This window comes from Hydra viridissima, unplaced genomic scaffold (assembly GCF_058129835.1).
Source record: "Hydra viridissima isolate aposymbiotic clone 2 unplaced genomic scaffold, HvirCarnegie_v1 scaffold_11, whole genome shotgun sequence".
NCBI lineage: Eukaryota > Metazoa > Cnidaria > Hydrozoa > Anthoathecata > Hydridae > Hydra > Hydra viridissima.
Window position 1 is genome coordinate 5,317,501 of NW_028324310.1, and position 21,748 is coordinate 5,339,248.

The window sequence follows — 21,748 nt, forward strand, 5'->3', positions numbered from 1 at the left end:
TTTATAAAATCATTAAAAAGCAAATTGAGACCATGAGATATACATCCATAGCAATTAAGAAGAGGATAGCTGATTTTTAATAGTTTCCATACCTTTTTCATGTTTGCTGCATTGTCTATTACTATTCCCATAACTTTTTTAGGATTAATTTCTTCTAATACCCTCCTTATTTCATCTGCTATGTATTCCCCAGAATGACTTGATGAACCTGAAAATTATTACTTTCATGTAAATACTTTACAAACTGTTCAGTTATAAAATTAAAAGTTTTGAGCATGAAGAAATAAGTTACGATTTGGGAGAGAGTTAAAAACAATTTTTTTAAAAAATGTATTTATTATTTATTCTTAAAAATAAATATAAATTTATGTAAATTTTACCTGAAGGTAGTGATTTCCATAAAATAGGCAATGATGAAGGCAATGTCAACACAAAGTTAATAATTGCTTCATTTCTGCAAAATGTAAATAGTTTTCAAGTTTTAATTTTTAAATTATTTGCATAAACAATACATTAGTATTTTTGTATAAATTTATTAAACAAGTACCAACCTAATATTACTCCATCCATCACACATAAGTCCTACAGAATCTGCTATTGCAATTGATTCTTTAACATTGCTTGATATTCTATTGAATTCTTTATCCAAAAGTGTGTTTGACACTTCATACCTTGATGGGAGCTGATAAGCTGGGCGTAAGTTTTTCAAAAAGGTTTTCCAGTATTTATTATCAACTAAACTCATGGGTGACCCACTTGCGTAAATAGCTCTAGATAGATGTGCATCAATTGATTCCTATGACAATAATAATCTTAGATAAACAATTAAAAACAAATATGCTATACAAAAAAAAAAAAAAAATGCTGATACCTTTTCATATTGTTTCATGCTATCAAACATTGAACAGGATTTACCACTTTTAGAAATTGGTTCAGAATTTTTTAAAGGGTCTGAAAAAACGATTCTGACATTTGTACTATTACTTGAAATAAGGTTTTTAAATTTACATGTTGCTTTTCTTTGTATTTTTTCTGTCGTGATTTTTTTTGACATGATTGTGTCATCATTTAAAAGTTTGTATTTGACTTCAACTGGACATTTTTTACATTTCTTAATATGCATGGCCATACGTGTTCCACTTTTTGACATAACATCATTGCAAAAAGAACATTGAACTCTTTCCATTTTGCTCACCTGGCTTGCTGGCTTAAACAAAATGCTCACAGATGTTTTCTTTCTACCCCCAGTGTGGCCACAGACTACTCTTTTATTACTACTCATTACTGTGTTTTAATCAAAATGATGGGATTATTTTGATTAGAAATCTGCTTAATGCTTACAATACCTTATAAAGGCTATATTCTAAAATATTTTCATAATTCAGTTATACTATCAAAAAAAATAATAATAATAATAATTGTATTACTAAAAATTTACTTTACTACAAATTATGAAAGGGAAAATTAAAAAATAAAAATACTACAACACACTTATGCAACATTTATAACATGATTTAAAGTACTATTTCCACTTTCTGAAATTAAATAATGGCAAATTTAACTTATTTGCAATTGCAGAAATAAAGTTAAAAAACAAAAAGCATAAAATAAGATAGCAAAATTTGAAAAAATTAAAACTATGCAAACTTATACAATACATATACATTTTGCAATGCAGCGTTATTTTATTTATAAGTTAAAAAACATAAATTAAAAAAGGTCTCATTCATTCTACAAATTACAAAAATTCGCTCATTCTGTTGAAAAATTTGTTTTTAATGTTGAAGAAAAACTGTTTCGAACTCAAAAAACATATCTACATAAAAAAACAAACAAAAAAGACAAATCTCCTTTACTTATGTCTCTGTATTTTACAAGAAAAATGTTTCTTCAAATAATTTTTTCAATTTTTGTTTAGCTTATCATAAGTAAGTCATTGAAAAACAATAATAATTAATCTGCTGATAATAATTAATGTTATTTGATGAACATTTGAAGAGCTTGTAAAACAAGACAGATAAATGGTATGTTAAATAAGAGAATGACAAAGTGTTTTAATATCACCCAAAAACACACTTTTGAGGTGATATTTATTTAAATGTTTAAGGTGTTAAAGTAGTTAGTTAAAAAAATACAAAAAAAAAAATTTGTGGGGATCTGCTACTTTATGAACTTTAAAGGCAATAATAACAAAATTTTATGTTAAATAAAGGAATGAATATTCTCTTTTAGTAAATAACACTTAAAAACAAATTTTTAAAATTATTTCAGTGTTTAAAAAAAGAAAAAGAGTAGTTAAAAAAAAACAACCAAAAAAACCAAAAAACGAAGCAGTTGGTTTTTTTGGCCAAAAAAACCTGTTTTTTTGCAAAAAAACAAGAACCAAAAAAACGACTCACATCTCTATGTATGTATGTACCTGTGTTTTATTGATATTGATTGATATTGTATGTATGTATGTATGTATGTATGTATGTATGTATGTATGTATGTATGTATGTATGTATGTATGTATGTATGTATGTATGTATGTATGTATGTATGTATGTCATTGACATTAGTGTTTTTATACTAAATATTTTTTGGCCCATAGAACTAAATGTTTATTCAATAATAACATTCATTAATTACTTATATGATAGTTATTGATAATCAATTTTTGTAATTATTGATATAAAAGTTAGTATGTAGTATTTTACAAGTTTTATAATGTTTAAATGTATTAAGGAAAAATCTTTATATACTAATAATTTTGTTAGTAATAGGATTTAATCCTTTGTATCTTAGTTATAATATTGTAACACTTGTATCTTAGTTATAAAGTTGTAACACTTATTCTCTTCCAAAATAATAGTCGCACATATAACAAGATGTATATGGAGAATTTTTAAATACTCTTGTAGCCATCATAAAAATAATAGAACTTAATAATTGATCTGAATAAGAAAATTAGATATACATTTAGTAGCAGAAGGTTTTACAATTCGAAATATTTGATAACATCTGATAATAAACATAATAATATGGTAATTTTAAAATAAAAAAATAAATATGATAACATTTAAAAATGCTCAGTTATATTATTTCTATAAACTATATTATATTACAATCTAGTATTATAAGTTACTAATAATATACTATATATTGATAATTAATGACATAAGTAACTGAGAGATCTAAAAGTGTGAAAATACAATATTTTTGGATTACTAACCTATATTCAAAGTATTTAAAGGACCTAAAATATTATAATTCAACTAAAAGTTCTATAGCAAAGTAAATTTTTTTGCCATTTTTAATTGAAACAGCCTGATATACACATGTACGTATATGTATTTTAAGTTTTTATTAATACAGTATCTATTTTAAATAGTTGTTTACAACTTTTAGGTAGTGGCTAATGTCCCTGATTTGACAGACACAGACATCAAAGCCTCGATAAGTTGTGCAAGTGAGGCTTTCCACTCATGGCAACATTCCACTTGCAGATATAGGAGTGAGATCTTAAAAAAATTGAGCTCACTTATGTTAAAAAATGAAGATGAATTGGCCACTATTATGACTTTAGAATGTGGTAAGCTTTCATGTTTTAGAGAAAGGATACAATTTCATGGGTTACTCTTAAAATATACACAACTCTAGTTACTGAAGTCTATATTTATCTATTGCTGCATTGTTACTACATTCTGAAGTCTATATTTATCTATTGCTGCATTGTTACTACATCTGTTACTCAATTCTAATTTCTTTAAACTTGTTGTTCCCTAAACCAGTTTTGTTTTTAAGCATGTTTCTCTTAAGAATTTGTTTTTTAAGGTTTATCTTTGTTCTTACAAATGGTTTTTATTGTTAAATCAATTGTATCTAATTAGTATATTGTATTAATTAGATACAATTGATAATCAATTGTACTAATTAGATACAATTCATAAATCAATTGTATCTAATTAAAATCTTTCCATAATTTCGAATTTTTTGAACTTAATTGTAACGTACCGTAAAATGAATGTAGTTTGTTCTATATGTGCAGAATCGGCTATTGCATCTACAATAAGGAAATAATATTTCATAGTTTCTCTTTCCTTTAAAATACAAGTTCTTGAGTAATCTGCACATCATGATATGAATTCATTTTGAATGTCTGCCGATAAGTAATGTACTTGTAATCTCTGCTTTTTATTTTGATTCTGCTTTACGCTTTTGAAATATTCTTCTAAAAGCGGATCATAGTGACTTAAAAGTTCTAATAATCCTAGAAAATTTCCATTGTTCGGCTCTCAATTCAAATGAGTAACACCTCTAAAGGCCAATCCACGCTCAGCAAGAAACAAAATTACATCTAATAATCATTTTAGTAAATCTTTCCATTTCTGTGTTTAATTTTGTATTTGTTTTACTTTAAGGCAATTAATTGCGGTATGTTTATTAACATTTTTTTCTAAATTTCGCCACTGGATATATCAAGATTTATGATTTTTCATGGTCCGGTATTCTGTCATATAATTTTTTGTACCTTCTATTATCCTGCCAACCATTTCCTGTAGCAAAAATTGATCTTTGCTCACAAAATTTATAAAATAAACGACAAGGAAAAACAAAACAAGCTATTTTTATATTAGCTCTATACTAACCAATCACAAGGAACTATTTTTTTTATTTTTTAAATGAAAGCTTAATAAATACATAGGGAATTGACTACCATGTTCATCTACAGGAAATGTTGTTGGGTGTGGTTCTGGACCACTTAGAATGGCATCTTCTATGTCTTTTGGTGTTACATTTAATTTTACCACTTCAATATCGATGTTGGCACAGTTGGTATACATAGGTGTTCAAATATCAGATTGCACTTTGAGCGCAGAAATTCCAACAAATTCTGTTTCATTTCTTACAAAAAATGGGTTATTTCTTACAGTTAATGGATCAATGTTTCCATTATTGCAATAGTCTGTGTTTTTGAAGAAATTGTAAACCCCAAATTTTCTAGTGTTCTCATACTTCTAAAATTTTCTTCATTTCTTTTTTGTCGCTCTTTTCGTTTTTTGTATCTAGATTTAAGGCGAGAACTCATATTCTGTATTTCAGAAATTATAACAAAGCTCTTTATACAGAATTTATAGATAAAAAATACAAATTAAAGTTTACGAATAATAAGATTTTTTTAATTATACTAATATTTGAATAATAATATTTTGTAAGTTTTAATTTAACACGTATATGTTATTTACAAAATGTAAACTAAAATTAAAATTAAAAGTATACGCTTACAAAAAACAACTGCAATTTGTGTCTGAAACGAAAATTTTAAAACGCAGCATTATTGAGAGATTAATTCATGCAATCTTTACATCTGTTAACGTTCTAAAAGAAAATTAACAAATGAAAAGTTAACAACATCCACCCCCTCTCCATTAAAAATATTTGCGATGAAGTCATGTCCCAAAGAAAACCTTTTGAGGCATGAAAGTACCTACCTTGGGTATTACAAAAATGAAAATATTGAAATCTAGTTATTGCATCTGCAGAAGAAAAATAGTTTTAAAGTTTATATCTCTTTAAATCATATTTTGTGGAAATTAAGTAATTAACACATGAAATTTTCATATAAATTCATGAAAGTAAGAAAATGTTGTAAAGCAATGAGAAGAGTAGAAAAATCCTGGTTTCTGAACTTCAAAACTGAAGGTTTCATTCAAACTGTGTATTTATTAAAAGTTTAGAAAGTAATAAAATAAGAAGAGAATACATTTGCAGTTTTGATAACTTTACCCCAAAATGGGATATACCTAAAAATTGTATTAGACCGAAAAGAGTACAATTTTTTTACAGTTTTAGTGCATCATTCAGAAAAGTGGTAGGAGTTAAATATCATATTAATCACCAGATTTATATGACATTTAACTCCTATCACATTTTTTTGTTATAAAACATTTCTGTTTAACAGCTTCAGTTTTGAGATACGGAAAACCAAGGTTATGGGAGAAATCTTTGAAGTTTTGTAGCTTCATGTAAATTTTCAAAAGTGTGCAATGGATTGGAGAAATCATTTCAAATTGCCCATGACTTTACTGTTGTAGTCAACAATGCAGTTCTTTAAGTTCATTGCATATTGAGGATGGTCTTGTGAGCATTTATACCTTTGCAAATGTTCTTGAAAAGTGTGATGTAGAGCTTCTGTGGCTTGTTTACTAAACATTTCCAGTGAGCAATTTTTTTTCTTGATGAACCGGCTGACATGGAAAAAAACAGAATGCACTTTTGGTGTAACAGGTAAGTCAATAGATGTTAAGTCAATAAGATAACTGTCTTTGAACTGCTGAACTTTTAACCCATACTGCTCATCTAGATGGTTTCCAAAGTATGCTTCAACAACAAAGTTGAATTTTTTTAACAAATCAATCAATCCAATGGCACTGACAGCTGCAGATTTCTCTGCTTGTTGAAGTATGAAGTCTGAGTTTTTCAAAATGTTTTGGCATTCTTGTCCAGTAAAAACCCCACCGTGGTATGATTGCATGCGGATGTGCAAGTCTCAAAGGCACTGAGTAACTGCAGGCCAGCAAGTTTGAAGATGTTTCACAATGTGATTCACAACTCCAAGCAGAAGATGAAGCTCCATAGGTGGAATTAAATCCAAAACTAGACAATCATCTAGTAACTTAATGAGCAGCTGATTGACTACATTATCAAAGTCTTTGCCTCGTTTTTTATCTGCTCCAGCATTGACAAATGCCTCATAGGTTGTCTGTAATGATCCAAAGGCTCTAGGTGAACCACAGAGGTAGAGGTGTTTTGAGTCCAAGTGCAGGGTTGGCAGCTGGGGTGAGGTTGCAATTCACATATGATGTTAGCAAGCTTTAGATCACATGACAAAAAAAACTCAACAGTGGTTGCTTGGATCAAATCTAGAATAAGCTTGACATTTTTATACTTTTCTGAAAGATCTTCACAGATAGCAATGATAAGCTGTTCTTTGACTCCTGTGTCTTTTGAGCTTTTGCAAATTAGAAGCCATTTAGATGGTTGGACAGCCTTAACACTGCCTGATTGAATGTCAATGACACCAAGACACACCTTTAAAATGCCTCTACCTCCATCGATTCCAACTTTCACAAAGAAGTCTTCAGTTATCCCCCTGCTTTGCATCAATTTTGAAACCAAATTTTTCATGCTGTTGCGGTGTACGACAATTTTACTGAATGAGTCAGGACAACTGGAAAGTGCGACTTTATTAATAGAAAAGTTTTCAGATAGTTGCTGGCCAAGAATGTTAAATTTGGTTTTAAAGTTCTCTTCAACAATCCTGTGAGGTGAGACTTTGTTCAAGGTGCTTGCTAGTTTTTTCACTCCAGTATTTGAAAGACCAGTGTTGAGTTGCACATAAACAAATCTGAAGCTTTGAGGCAAGAGAAGGACTTTAATGATCCTGAAATATTAGAAAAGGAATGTTTGAATTTCAGAGAAAAATTCTTTTTCATCAAAATTATTAAATACATCGAAAATGAATAAATTCAGATCTAATTCTTTAAACCAATAAACTTCCCACATTTTTCTAGCTTTTTCTTGCCTCTAATGTATTGTGCAAACCAAACAGTTTTTGGAAAAATATTAATAATGTAAAGACTAAAAAGAGAATTTATGATAAATTACTCATCATCAATTATATTTGTCAAAATCTGTTTTCATTGTTTCAATAATCAAAATTTATTAACATTTTGGATCTAATAATTGCATATTGTACGCTTTAAACTAAAACTTGTAATTGGCATTGTTTTCTAATTTATTACAAATTGTTTCAAACTTTTTAGAATATAAAAGTTAATACCAGGCAAAATTGGTAGCTTTCTGTCATGAGCTTGCTGAAGTCGAATTGTTTCCCCTGGAGATGATGAAGAAGAAATCACTCCTGATGCAATCCTTTCTGAGGCAATTTTGTCTTTTTTAGCAATGTTTTTTCGAAATGTAGCCGGTGTACAAAGTTGTGGGAAGCCTTTTTGTAGCAATGAAAAACAAGAAAAACATCTTTTTTCTGAGTTTGGCTTTGGTGGAGAAGTTATCCCAGTTTGAAAAAGTGGGTGAGCCTGATTTCCTTTGATTCTAGCAATCTTGCAAATCAGACACTCACAAATATAGATGCCCTTGTCCAAATTTTTTAAATGATTTTATTTTGTGAAATTTTAAATTACAGCTTTTACGCCCAAACTACCAAAAAAAACAATTGTGCACTTAAGACCAAGATCTTAGGTGGGCTATCGTAAAATAAATATTTTATACACTTCCAATGCCAAAAACCCTGCAATTAAAAAACTCTTTTATGGCTTAGTTTACTGATTCAATTGAATTACTTTTTAAAAAATCCCTTCAGCTCTCTCCTCCTCTTCTGCCCCCCTCCCCCTGCATTTTTTCTTACGTAAAAAAGTGTCACTTACACAGCTCACCTAGAAAAGGGTGGGGGTGGTGCACATTTTATTAAAAGGCTATAAAAATAATTTCATGCTTAAATTTGTATTTATGCTTAAACAATGCTATAAAAATAGAAAATTAACATTATTTTTTATTTGAATATCCTAACATGATAAATTTTATCACTGCATAGTTTTCCTTTCGACTATAATTTTTAAATGTATTTTTCTTCTACAGACCCAATAACTATATTTTGTAATGCCCAAGGTATGAAATTTCATGCCTCAAAAGGTTTTCTTTGGGACATGTCTTCATCCAAAATGTTTTTAATGGAGAGTGGTACATCGATTGAAAAAATTCGAATTTTGATTTCGAATGAAATTCGATTAAAAACTCATATATTTTTTGTCTTTAAGATTTTTGAGAAGCGAAAAGACTTCATGAAAAAAAATTATTTGTACACACACGGTGCACCGGTAATATTCCCCGTCCACCACCCCCCACCCACCCCCACCCACCCCCACCCCCTTTCGGCGGCCATGTACTTAGTACTCAGTTTGCTCCTCTGCTTTTGATTTTGCTAAAAGTACTTTTGTTTTTATAATAAAAAAAGCACCAAAACCTTAATTTAGAAAATGATCAATTTTAGGAAAACCTCTTCATGAAGCCAAAGGTGAAGTGAAGTATGCCGCATCATTTCTTGAATGGTTTTCTGAGGAGGCAAAGCGAATCAATGGTGAGGTACTTCCAAATAGCGAGCCACATCTTAGACGTATTGTTCTAAAGCAAGCTGTTGGTGTGTGTGGTATGATAACACCTTGGAATTTTCCTCTTGCAATGATCACACGGAAGGTTGGTGCTGCTCTTGCAGCAGGGTGCACATCAGTTATTAAGCCATCAGAAGAGACTCCACTGTCAGCTCTGGCATTTGCACAACTTGTTGATGAGGTTCAATTACCAGAAGGTGTTGTTAATGTAATAACTTGCTCACGTAACAATGCTGAGTCAGCTGGCCTTTTACTTTGTACAAGTCCTCTTGTTAAAAAAATCTCATTCACTGGGTCCACTAAAGTAGGAAAGTGGCTGTTAGAGAAATCTGCTTCTACTGTGAAAAATGTTTCTTTGGAATTAGGAGGTAATGCACCTTTTATAGTATTTGAGTCTGCTGATATAAAGTTAGCTGCTGATAGAGCTGTGAAATCCCGTTTTAGAAATGCAGGTCAAACTTGCATATGTGCCGAAAGGATACTAGTTCAAGAAAGTGTATATGAAAGGTTTTTAGATGAATTTAAAAAGTTAACCATGGCGTTGAGGGTGCGTGATCCTATGAGTTCCGAGTGTGATATAAGCGCCTTGATAAATGAACAGGCTCTTGCTAAAGTTGAAGAACATGTTAATGATGCTTTGCTAAAAGGTGGTAAAATAGTTTGTGGTGGAAAAAGATCTGCTAATGGTGAATTGTTCTACGAGCCTACAATTATCAGTAATTGCTCGTCGGCTATGAAATGTATTGCCGAGGAAACGTTTGGACCAGTGGCACCAGTCATAAAGTTTAAAAGTGAAGAAGAAGCGCTTGCTCTTGCAAATAGCCGTAACTCTGGGTTATCGGGCTACATTTTTACCAGTAATAACAGTCAAATGTGGCGAGTTGCAGAAAGATTGGAAGTGGGCATGGTCGGAGTCAATGAGAGCGCTATTACTAACGAAATGGTTCCTTTTGGAGGACTCAAAGAATCTGGACTGGGACGTGAAGGATCCTCACATGGTGTAGATGAGTATTTGGAATTAAAATTGGTTTGCATGGGAGGTTTAGATAATAAGTAGATTTTAAAATCAATGAAAAAACACTATTAAATTTATATCTATATGGTTCTTTTATATGACGATTTCATAAAGATCTTTAATCATATGTATTAGTTTATGACAAATTTTTCTAAATATCTTTTTGTGTATCATAATTTACTATTGCTAATTTAATTAATTTAATAATTAATAGATCCACTAAGAAGTCTTTAATAGTAGTTGATTTAAAAATTAGTACCATAACATGTGTAGATTAAACCAAACTTCTTCACTACAGTCTTTTTTTACTCAGAGAATTATCGTGAAAAACAGCTTTTTAGATTAAAATTCAATTTTTTATGATAAAAAACGTAAAATCTACAAAACATTAGGAGAGTTTTCATAAAATTTGGCACATTAGAATCTTTAACTATGAAAAACTAAAGGTCCAAACAAACTTTTGTTCCAAGTCCTAAAAAAATATGTACAGTTTTACTTTTTTAAATTATAGCCAAGTGTCATCTTAATCTTATCTTTTACTGCGCAAAGTTTGTTTTTTTTCCCACCAGCTTATATTCTCATCGTATATTCTGAAGATTATTGAGTCTCTTGTTCATTTAAATGCAAGTTTTCGTATTGCATTTACAGTCATGAATCTTGTTCCAAAGCCTCTTTGATCAATAGCTCAATAGCGTTCGATCGAATAGATTTCAGAAGGATTTATGCACAAATTTGATGTTGTTATCTCTATACCTCTAAAGACGTGAGAGTAATGACAAGAGGCTAAATCATGCCAAAAGAATGTAGATTAAGTACTTTAAGAAGTAGGGTAGCAGTCGCTTCTGTAGACATTTGTAACAATGTTTTCTTTTGTTTCTACACTGACAAACCAAATATTATCCTAGGAAATTAGAAAATTTAAGTTTGTTGCGGAGTCTTATAGTTTAGAAAATTGCTTTAACGCATTCTAGATTATGTGTAGTGTGTAGCTGTATCATGGTTTAGAATTTAGGGAGGTATGGGTTCTTGGGTTACGTGGAAAGTAAATGTAGAGGCTGGGATCGAGGTTGATGGCGTTGAGATTTCTTTGGAAAGGAATGGGTAAGGTTTAAATGTTAAAGGGTTTTTGTTGTGTTTACCGTCTTCAGTGTATTCTTTTATACAATATAACTTAATAGGCGTTCTATTAGTGTGTAATGGTTAGCACTCTTATTCGTTGCATTTGTAAAATACAAATCGTGAGGTTAGTTGGGAGTAAATGAGTTATTAATTTTAGTAAGTAATGATTACTTTTATAATAACGCTCTATTTTACAAATTTTTAAAATAACTTGTTTAAATATAAATTATTTAAAGTGTATGTTATTATTTCTTTAAAACTTAAAGCTAAAATTTTAAATAATTTTTACTTTAAGAAAAAAATAAAAAACTTTCTCCTAATGTTTAAAGTTGGAGATAAAATAAAATAATTCTAACCTCTCGAAATACTCTCTCACTCTACTTGGGTTCGATATTGTTTTAATCTATTACTCCTCTTTTGTTCTTCTTTTTTATACGATTATCTCTTTATTTGAAATGGTCAAAACTTCTGGTTATTCTTCTTTGATAAATATTTCTTCTAACTTCTGTTTACCTCCTTACTTCATTTTCTTTTTTATTCACCCATAAAATTTCTTGTTTATTCAAATATTTTTCAATCACAAAAATTCTCTTTCTTTAAAAATCTTCTTAAAAACTTTCTTAAAACTGTCTTTTACTTTAAAACTTCGTCTTCCTCCTTCTATCCATCTCCCTCCTGTAAAACCTTTTTTTTTTTCTTTTTTTTTGAGCTTTTACAGCTTTTGGTTGTTTTCTGATGCGATACCTATTCATCATTTATTTACATATGGCCAGTTGATGAGTCTTCGTGTTTACGTCTTTTCCCAGTTCTTTTTTAACTTTTCTTCTTTTCGTTTTATCATTAACTTACGTGACAGGCTGATGAATCATCGTGTATACATCTTTTCCAATCGTTGTTTTTAACTTTTGTTCTTTTCGCTTTATCATTTATTTATTAGTACGGTCAGTAACCAAACTTTCACCATTCGCTCAATAACCGGATACACAGGTACCCACCTACTGTGTAGTGGAATGAACAAAATTATAATATACAAAAGTTATTGTGAAAAAGAGAAGTTTTTTTTCTTTATTAGAAAGTAATAATACTATAAATAAATAATCGTATTGAGTGATGGTTAATACAATAGATGATGGACGGATGCATCATCTATTGTATCAACGGTGAAGAGTAATTTCCTTGTTTTATTTTCGAATAAATTGTTTTTTACTTTCAATCAAAAAATAAAAAATAACTCAAAACTTTTTTCAATAGAAATATATTAGAAATATTTGATGGTGAAGAATCTGGCAATGGCCACGTGTTGGATAGTGACGATGATGATTTTTTACCAGAGAGTGAAGTGGTAGCTTCGAATTTTGATGATACTGGTAATTTACAACTCTATTTTCTATTATGCAACAATGATTTTGAAATATAATGTTTTATATATTGTTTATATTTTTACAAGAAGTTGATGAGAATGCACTCGGTAAAGATGAAAAAAGTGAAATAGAAGATGATGATGACGAAGATGAAGAAAGTGAATTAGAAACGCCAGTTAGTGGGCCAGTTATGACAGCAAAAGATGGTAATAATTGGGTTGAGACACCAAAAAGTGAACATCAAGTTGCAAGGTATAATATTGTGCGACAGAGATGTGGATCTAAAAGATATATGAACATGCTGTCAACTCTTGGCACATTCAAATTATTTTTCACTCCAGAAATGGCTGAAAAAGACAACTAGTGTGGAAAAATCTTAAGCTTCAGGAATTTTATGCATTCCTGGCTAATTTGATAACCTCCGGCGCCAATAACTCAAATACTGACAATACAAAGGATATGTGGCAGTCGTACTCATATCCATTGTATCCTGCAACAATTAGCATCAATCGCTTTTGGAACATAATTCGTTTTATTCAATTTGATGATGCCAATACTCGTGCTAAACACATGGAGATTGATAAAACTGCTCTAATACGAGACATATGGACAATACTTAATAGTAATTTAGCAAAGCATTATAACCCAACAAAGCACCTGATAATCAACGAGCAACTTTACCCATATCGTGGTTGAACTAAATTCACTCAATATATTCCATCAAAGCCAGCCAAGTATGGAATTAAAGTATGGTAGATTTGTGAAGCAAAAAACTCGTATCCTCTCACAGGTCAGGTTTATACTGGAAAATCGAGTGCCGGTCGTGAGAAAAATGTTGGCGAGAGAGTTGTCAAAGACTTGGTAGCACAATACAAAGGATCAGGTAGAAACATGACAGTGGATAATTACTTCACTACTCTGTAATTGGTAAAAACTTTACTAACACCTGATGACTAAAAAATGAGACAACTTTAAATGTGTTATTATAGCCATAGTTACATAGCTATCAAATTTAATTTAAAAGAAATTTATAAACAATTATATGATATTTAAAAAATATATTTATTGGTTTTCAATAACATCATTAAAAGCAATTCGACCTAGACAAACTGAAGTCATTGAGGCATAACGTTTTGCCACTTTCGGATCCATTTTGTTAAGACAATTCACGATACGCCGTTTGAGTAGAGGAATGGTTCTTGCTTGCCAATTAGCCTCGTAGACTAAGCGTTTCAACTGACCCCAAAAGTCCTCAATCGCTCGAGCTTCTGGTACATTGGGTGGATTTTTTACCTTTGGCAGGTATTTGATGTTATTGGCATCGAGAAAAGAAACCACTTCATTTGCATAGTGCGAGCTAGCTAAATCTGGCCAGAACAAGTATCCTTCATTTTTATAACATTCATCAATGAAGGGTATTAACCGCTGCGGAGACATCCGATGTATGCTTGTTTGTTGATTGCTTGGCTACTTTCAAAAAACATTGGTTTTGAAGTCCCTTTGGGCGATATAATCAAAGAGACTAGCACCTTTTTCTCGTACTTTTTCTTTCTTTTGAATTTGACGTCGCTAGTTGTAGATGACACGTTGCTAGAATAGAAGCATCGTTGCCAGCCAATGTTGTATTCGCATATGTGAAATATGATTCGTCATCCAAGACAAAATCAAAATTCCTAAAATTACGATATATATGCCGACACATAGGTTTGATTCGAGCTAGTTGGCTTTCGCTTCGATGTGGAATCTTTTTCTTCTGCAATATCTAATATTTGTCTTGTTTTTAAGAATTTTAGATATATACGATTGGTCACAATCGAATCTTCGAGCTACTTGACTTTGTGAAACACCGTGATGATGATCAAATGCTTTTTTCAATTGGTCTATGTGCTTTTTGTCCATTTTTTTCGCCTTTGGACCGCTTCCTTTTTTTCGTTGATAGCCTAAATTTTTATCGACACGTTCTAGAGCACGATACATGGTCGCTTTTGATGCTCCTTCATCTAGAAAGTGTTTTACTGTGAAGACTTTCGGCTTTTCCAGATGCGAATTTCTAAATTGGCAAATGCGTTTTCTTAGGTCTTCTTGCAAACTTGTTTTATACGGAGCCATTTTAATTAATATTTTAAAACTATAATATAAATTTAATAGAGTATTAAATTCCCTATAAGTATACTAATTTATTTCAATTGCATGATTATGAATAGCATACATATATTGATTTAAATTTTGTCTCATTTTTTAGTCATCAGGTGTTATCCTGGGATCTAACAATTGTTGGCACTTTAAAGAAAAATAAGACGTGTATTCCACAAGCAATGACGGCATTGGAAATACCTGAAGACCTATCCACCGTGTTTGGCTTTCATGAAAAAGTAACCATGTGCAGTTATGTGCCTAAAAAAACGAAGCAGTAATTATGCTATCATCAATGCATCAGGTAGCAAAGATCGGTGATGATATAAAGAAAAAACCAAAAATATTTGAATTTTACAACTGGTCAAAAGCTAGTGTTAACAGAATGGAAAAAATGCTTGGTAGATATACTACTAAAAGATTACTCAAAGGTGGCCTCTAGCATTTTCCTACAATATTCTCGATGTTACCTGCCTTGCAGTATATATCCTTTACTATGAGAATAATAAAGTGCTACCTTGCAGTATATATCCTTTACTATGAGAATAATACCTGCCTTGCAGTATATATCCTTTACTATGAGAATAATAAAAGTGAGTACCGGGGTCCCCGGTTACTGACCAGACGGTTAATTGGGAGGTTGAATAAGTCTCTGTGTTTACGTTTTTTCTTAGTTTTTGTTTTTAACTTAATTCTTTTCGCTTTATCATTTATTTATATGAAGGGTTGACGAGTTATCTTATGTACTTCTTTTTTGATTGTTGTTATTTTTTTCTTAATTCTCCCACCTCACAACTGTAAGACCTTGAACTTCAAGCGTTAAGAAACTTTTTAGATAGCTCCTTGATATCAACAAAATATAACCTTCCAAATATATCCATCTTAGCAGAAAAAGATTGATTTGTGCCTATATGGAAAGAATGGCACTTAAGATGTTTTAATATTGTTTTTTCCTCTAAATAATTTTTAAATGTGCACACGATGGCTCTTACTTCAGCCATTTTATGTTTGCAAGCTTTTATATTGTGAGTTTAGGTTGCATTGTTGTGCAAAAATAATTCTTTACTTTATGTTGTTTGCAAAAAACTGATTGGCAAGTTTGACTGTTTTCTAACGCAGAGTAGAAACGGAAATAGTACCATCTGATTCGCCATCTTCGGTTGTTTTTAAATGTTTTTTTTTAAAAAGCTTCACCCACTAATCTCAATAACTGTATAAAATATATTCGTGGAAATCTTTAGAAACTAATTTTGCTTACCATGGTGACGGTTGAATGAGTCAAAAGCTATGGAAAGAGAAAGTCTGAGCATCCTGAGGTCTTTAAGGAAGGCTATGTCCAACTCGAGTTTTAGGTCTAGGTCGAGGTCCAGAATGACACGTGATAAACATAGTAGTGTTTTTAAACTAAAAATTAAAGCTGAAAGACGACAGAATGACACTTGATAAGCATAATAGTATTTTTAAACAGAAAATCATTGATGAATATAATGCTAGAACAACACAAGTGAATTATCTAAAAAGTATAAAATATTAGGAGCGGTTATACATCAGTTAAATAATAAATAAAAAACCAAAAAAAACTTATAAAAAGTTGAGCATTAAAGTGGAAAATTAGAGAAAAGTACTCATCATACTGATCATAATAACACCCTATAAATAAAATTTTGGACAAATTTAATTGCATTTATTATGTAATTTATTTCATGCTCACAAAAAACCTTTATACTTATTTGAAAGAGGATTTTTTAATCTATTTAAATTTAATTTAATTAAGTTAAAATATTATTTGAATATTGTAAATAAAATGGTCCAGGTAAAGGACCTCGAAAAAATTATGGAAATTTACGACTTAATCGTAAAATTGGAGAAAAAGATCTCTAAAAAAGATCTCTAAAAAGAAAAGTTGGAAGTGGTCGAATCGCTAAGGTCGTTACTAAAGAAAATATTCCAAAGATTGCTACATTTTTTGAAAATAAGTCAGGGTGCTCCCAAAAGAAAGCAGCTCCATTTTTTAACTGTAGTCAAACTCGAATTTCCCAAGTATTAAAAACAATGACTAACATTCAAACTTTCAAAAAAAAAAAATCGCAAAAGCAGAAGAAAGCTATGCGCCCTAAATGTCGTAAATTAAACGAAAATTATAAAAACTTCGATTTTGTTATGGATGATGAAAGCTATTTTACCTCAACTGGTAATGATAGGTTTTATGCCGTTGATCCTTCTCAATGTTCTGACCAAGTAAGATATAATTTGCGTAAAAAGTACGAGGACAAGCTCTTAGTTTCTTGTTGCATCAACAGACGTTACAACATCTCACGTTACAACATCTCATGACAATTCTTGTTTTATTTTTTGAAATTGTTATCTTTATTTAACGCTCAAGATTTTAATTTTGTTTAACTGGTGTTCTATTTTTATTCGGTAGAAATATGTAAAATCAGGAGTCGCATATTTTAATTTGACCTTGCGACGTGTTTTCTCTGGAAGCTCTTGGGTCTATGTGATCACCTGTAAAAATTGTCACATATTTATGTAGTTAAAAATTTTTACATAGTTATCTAGTTATGAATTCTATTACAATATTACAATTGTTATATAATTAGAAATAAAATTATAAAATTGTAATAGAATTTAGCATATCGTCGTTGTCGCAAGCATAGCGCGTCCAAAAAAATAAATTTTACAGGACAGACAAAAAACTGTTTATTTTGTCAATATCATGTTATCATCTACAAATCTTTGTAAATTCAATAACCTTGTAGCAATACTTGAAACATAATTAAGCAATTTTTTTTTTCATTTAGACGTTATTTTGTAAATTTTGGACAAGTGATTTACCTCAATTTTTTGACTTAAGTGGTTTGCTTGCGACAACGACGATATTATAATTGAATTTGTAAGTATTGAAAAATAGAAATCTCAAAATGAATAGACACATCCCGAATTCCAATGATGTAACGTTACGGCTACCTGAAATCGAGGCGAACCATGACAAAAATTTTAGATGTGAAAAAAACATTATGCTTTCAAAATTTAAAAAAAGATCTCAACTGTAACTCTAAATGATTTTTTAAATACTGAAGAAGCTATTCCTCTTGTTTTGTCAGAAGACTTATCTGAAAGTGATTGTTTAGAAGAAAGTAATGTTTTTATACCGTATAAATTCACAAAGATAAATCAAAAGTATCTTTTACATAACAAATGGGGCAAAAGCTTGAAAGAAATGCCCTTGTTTACCATAAAGGAATTTCAAAATTATCGTAAATTAAGTGGTAAATCAAAAGTACTGTGAATTAAAAAAACACTTTTAAGAGGTAGGAAATTCCAAGATGAGCGTTATATTTTATCAGACACAATATTTACATATTCTGCAAAAAATGTATTTCAAGCTAAAGGATTGTGTAAAGCGAGTATGAAAAAGGAAAAAAGGGAAGTTATTGTACACCTATCAAAAATGTCGTCCCATGTTATGTATGCTTACTGTTCTTGTCCAGCAGGATTGAGTGGATATTGTAACCATGTAATGGCTTTGTTGTTAGAATTAGCTGATTACTCTATGAAATTTCTTAAAAAAGCCAACTGAAATTTCTTGTACAAGTAAACAACGACAATGGGCATACCTTGTTAAAAAAATATAAGAAAAGCTCCTGTAATGAGCTCAACTGTTAAGAGAGAAAATAATAAGCGTGGTATATACTCTACATTGTATGACCCAAGACTTTTTTTTAATGAACATCACATGAACTTAAAAGTGTTAAAGTTGCAAAAAAAACTTATTGAAGTTGACTACAAAATTGGGTTTTTCCCATGTTGTGCCACCCATTCACACTTACAAATATGTAAATACAAGATTTGGTCAATTTGCAACAGGCTCACCTCTTAGTATGCATTTGCAAGTTGTTGAACCTTATTTTGAAATAATATCAAATATACAAAAGTTTGCTAAAGATGAATCTGCTTTTCAAGAACCAGAAATTGAATTTGAGTATTTACTCTTAAAAGAAATAAATGATGACTATAATGACATCATCCCAAATTGTACATTTTCTTTTGAAAAGAAACACTATTTAGAAAAAATAAAAGTTACATATTTAGAGCCAAAAGATATTGAAAAAACAACAGTTTTACAAAATTTGTCAGATAAGTGGCTTGCAATACGAAGAAACAAAATTACTTCTAGCAATGCTCACAAAGTATATATTAAAACCAAAACCCTTGACAGTCTAATATCCATCTTTACACAAAAATATAATTTATTTGATTCTAAACTTTTTGAAAGAGCTGTACAACATGGTAAAGAGTTTGAACCTATTGCTAGAGATATTTATAAAGACATTATGGAACACAAACTTAATCATTCTATAAAATGCAGAGAAACAGGGATTGTTATGCAACCTAAATTACCATGGCTTGCAGCGTCACCTGATGGTATGTTAATTAATGGAGAGTTGAATAATGAAATTGGGTTAATAGAAATAAAATGTCCTTGGTCAAAGAGAAACTTTACACCCAAAGAATTAGTCCTCGACAAATCTTTTTATGTGAAAATAAAAAGTGACAATCCAGTCTTGCGAAAAAAACATGAAAATGGATATTACACTCAAATACAAATGGCTCTAGACATATCACAAGTAACATTTTGTGATTTCATTGTTTATACATTCCAAGGATGCATTATTATTTGAATTCCTTTTGATATAATGTACTTTAAAGATGTTGTAAATAAACTAAACTTATTTTTTATCAAATATCTTTTACTTGTTATCGTAGAACTTGAGACTAATGAAGTTGAACAATAAATTATATGACAAACAAAATATTATTATTTAAAAGCAGTTTTTTTATTTCATTATTAAAAAGTAAATTCTTTTAGTTTAAAAAAATATTCTTTTTTCTGTATCTTTTATTAATGGTGATTGAAAGTTTTCAAGGAGACAAATAATAGTCAAAATTTGATTTACTGAACCATGCAAAGATAGAGATATTTCATTACGAATTATTTTATATCGCATGCTCTATATGTATTCTTACAGATGCAATAGTTTGGCTTTTTTTAACCTCATCTTATATCCATATTTTTTATATTCTTTTTTTAAGTAATGAAAAAAAACATTATTAAGATTAACAACAATAAACAAACATAAAAAACATCATGTTCCAAAATATTTTTGTGGCAAATAAAAAACAAAAAAAGTTAAAATGTTTTATTTTGAAAATTAATATTTTGTCATGGTTCGCCTCGATTTCAGGTAGCCGTAACATTACATCATTGGAATTCGGGATGTGTCTATTGCACTAATTTTTGTAAAAATGTGCGACGCGCAAGTTTAGGTTCGCACCTAATTCAGTCACGCTCGTATTTACACTGGTTTTAAATTCCCTTCATCTTTCATTTATATTATTTAACATTACTGTCCCGCAGTTTTAAAATTGTGTGGAAATAAATTTTTACTTCATTGAAAATGCAATATATTCGTGTCTACCATGATTCGTGTCTACATACATACATACATACATACATACATACATACATACATACATACATACATACATACATACATACATACATACATACATACATACATACATACATACATACATACATACATACATACATATCTATAAACTTTGTATTTATTAACTCTACAAACTTTGTATTTACTAACTCGTGCAGTCGTAAACACATGGTGACCTTAAAGTCGTAACAGCATTTAAAATTCAAATAACTTTCTACATTTATTTTTTAAAATTAAATTTCAGATTACTAATGCGTAATCTTTAAAAATTGATTTCGGAGAAAACCCACGAGCAAACTGTTTAATTGATAGGGGTGGGAGTTAAGGTTAATTTAAATCAAACTAAAATTAGTCGACTAACTTTTTAGTAAGTTAGCTAAACTTACTTTTTAGTAAATTAACTAAAATAAGCCGACTAACTTTTTAGTCTAACTATAATTAATCGACTAACTTTTTAGTCAAACTAAAATTAGTTGACTTAAACAAGATTTAGAGCTAAAAAAGATTGAATAACCTATACCATGAAGTTATATGAACATAATATGAATTATGACAAATAAATCAATTTAAAGACATTCATCAAAATTTATTGTTTTTAAGAAATTTAAAATATGTAATATAATTTGTGAGAATTAGGTAAAAAAAATATTTTGTTTGTACCTAGTATTGCCCCAAATTTTCTTTTATTGAATTAAATAAAAATTGGTTTGTTAGCAGAACAACTCCGTCAAAAACAGCTGATATTTTATACCGAAAACAATTAGTTTTTAGCATTTTAATAATAATTTTTAAGAGAAAAACAAAATTGAGAGCTGAACAAGATATATATTCAGTTACATAATATAGAAATAATAAAAAAACATTAATTGCATAACTGTTACAATCTTATTGATGATACTGTAAATATCTACGTTTTTATGAGTGTAGAACGAAATAAATTAGGTATTATTACCTCATTGCTGGTATTATATAAAAGAAATCTGAAAATGCTTCTGCATATAACACACCTTTCAAAAATATGGCACCATTTTTTTTATAAATTGATTTCACTTGTGTTTTGTAATTTATAATTTATTTTAATTAGAAATTGAAAAAATCCAGATCTGAACCGCTTTTTATTGAAAGTTAAAACAAGTACTTAATAATGAGGAGACTAAATAGATAAGTTTTATTACTATTAAAAAATTTCAAGTGTATGTCGCAAACCTTTCTCCAAAAACCTGAAAAACTCTGAAAATCGAACGTTGAAACAGATGCCCTGCATATGCAAACTGTAACTTACAGTAATTTGTTATTAAAAACATAGCGCTCAAACCACTTCACAACTAACGCATAACAAGATTTTAAAAAAGTATTTTTTGGGTAACAGTAACAATATATTTTTCGCAAATTAAAAATTTAGCCGACTAAATTTAGTAAGACTAAAAAATTAGT

General features: G+C 29.9%; 3 protein-coding genes across 3 annotated transcripts in view; 2 read left to right on the plus strand and 1 right to left on the minus strand.

Annotated features, from left to right (window-relative positions):
• Positions 1–1,409, minus strand: part of LOC145186841 (E3 SUMO-protein ligase ZBED1-like) — a 2,685-nt gene extending 1,276 nt beyond the window's left edge. Inside the window, exons 1-4 of the mRNA XM_090067077.1 lie at positions 872–1,409; positions 552–796; positions 381–454; positions 1–208 (exon numbers count right to left, since the gene is read on the minus strand). The exon at positions 1–208 is cut by the window's left edge and continues 147 nt beyond it. Coding sequence (XP_089923203.1) covers positions 1–208; positions 381–454; positions 552–796; positions 872–1,282 — 938 coding nt within the window. The 5' untranslated portion in view covers positions 1,283–1,409. The remainder of the gene's footprint in view (positions 209–380; positions 455–551; positions 797–871) is intronic.
• Positions 1–10,361, plus strand: part of LOC149881853 (succinate-semialdehyde dehydrogenase, mitochondrial-like) — a 12,565-nt gene extending 2,204 nt beyond the window's left edge. Inside the window, exons 2-3 of the mRNA XM_090066764.1 lie at positions 3,391–3,574; positions 9,053–10,361. Coding sequence (XP_089922890.1) covers positions 3,391–3,574; positions 9,053–10,227 — 1,359 coding nt within the window. The 3' untranslated portion in view covers positions 10,228–10,361. The remainder of the gene's footprint in view (positions 1–3,390; positions 3,575–9,052) is intronic.
• A 2,072-nt stretch (positions 10,362–12,433) lies between these two features.
• Positions 12,434–14,765, plus strand: LOC149881854 (uncharacterized). The gene is made up of 3 exons (XM_090067078.1): positions 12,434–12,471; positions 12,556–12,671; positions 12,752–14,765. Exons 1-3 carry the CDS (start codon positions 12,434–12,436, stop codon positions 13,027–13,029), a joined length of 432 nt encoding a protein of 143 aa, XP_089923204.1. The 3' UTR covers positions 13,030–14,765.
• Positions 14,766–21,748: the final 6,983 nt, after the last annotated feature.

Excerpts from the sequence above, each read along its gene's own strand:
- LOC149881854 (XM_090067078.1), top strand. The coding sequence starts at position 12,434 with ATGGACGGATGCATCATCTATTGTATCAACGGTGAAGA. Across the intron at positions 12,472-12,555 it reads TATTGTATCAACGGTGAAGA|AAATATATTAGAAATATTTG; the intron begins GTAATTTCCTTG and ends TTTTTTCAATAG. Across the intron at positions 12,672-12,751 it reads TTCGAATTTTGATGATACTG|AAGTTGATGAGAATGCACTC; the intron begins GTAATTTACAAC and ends TATTTTTACAAG.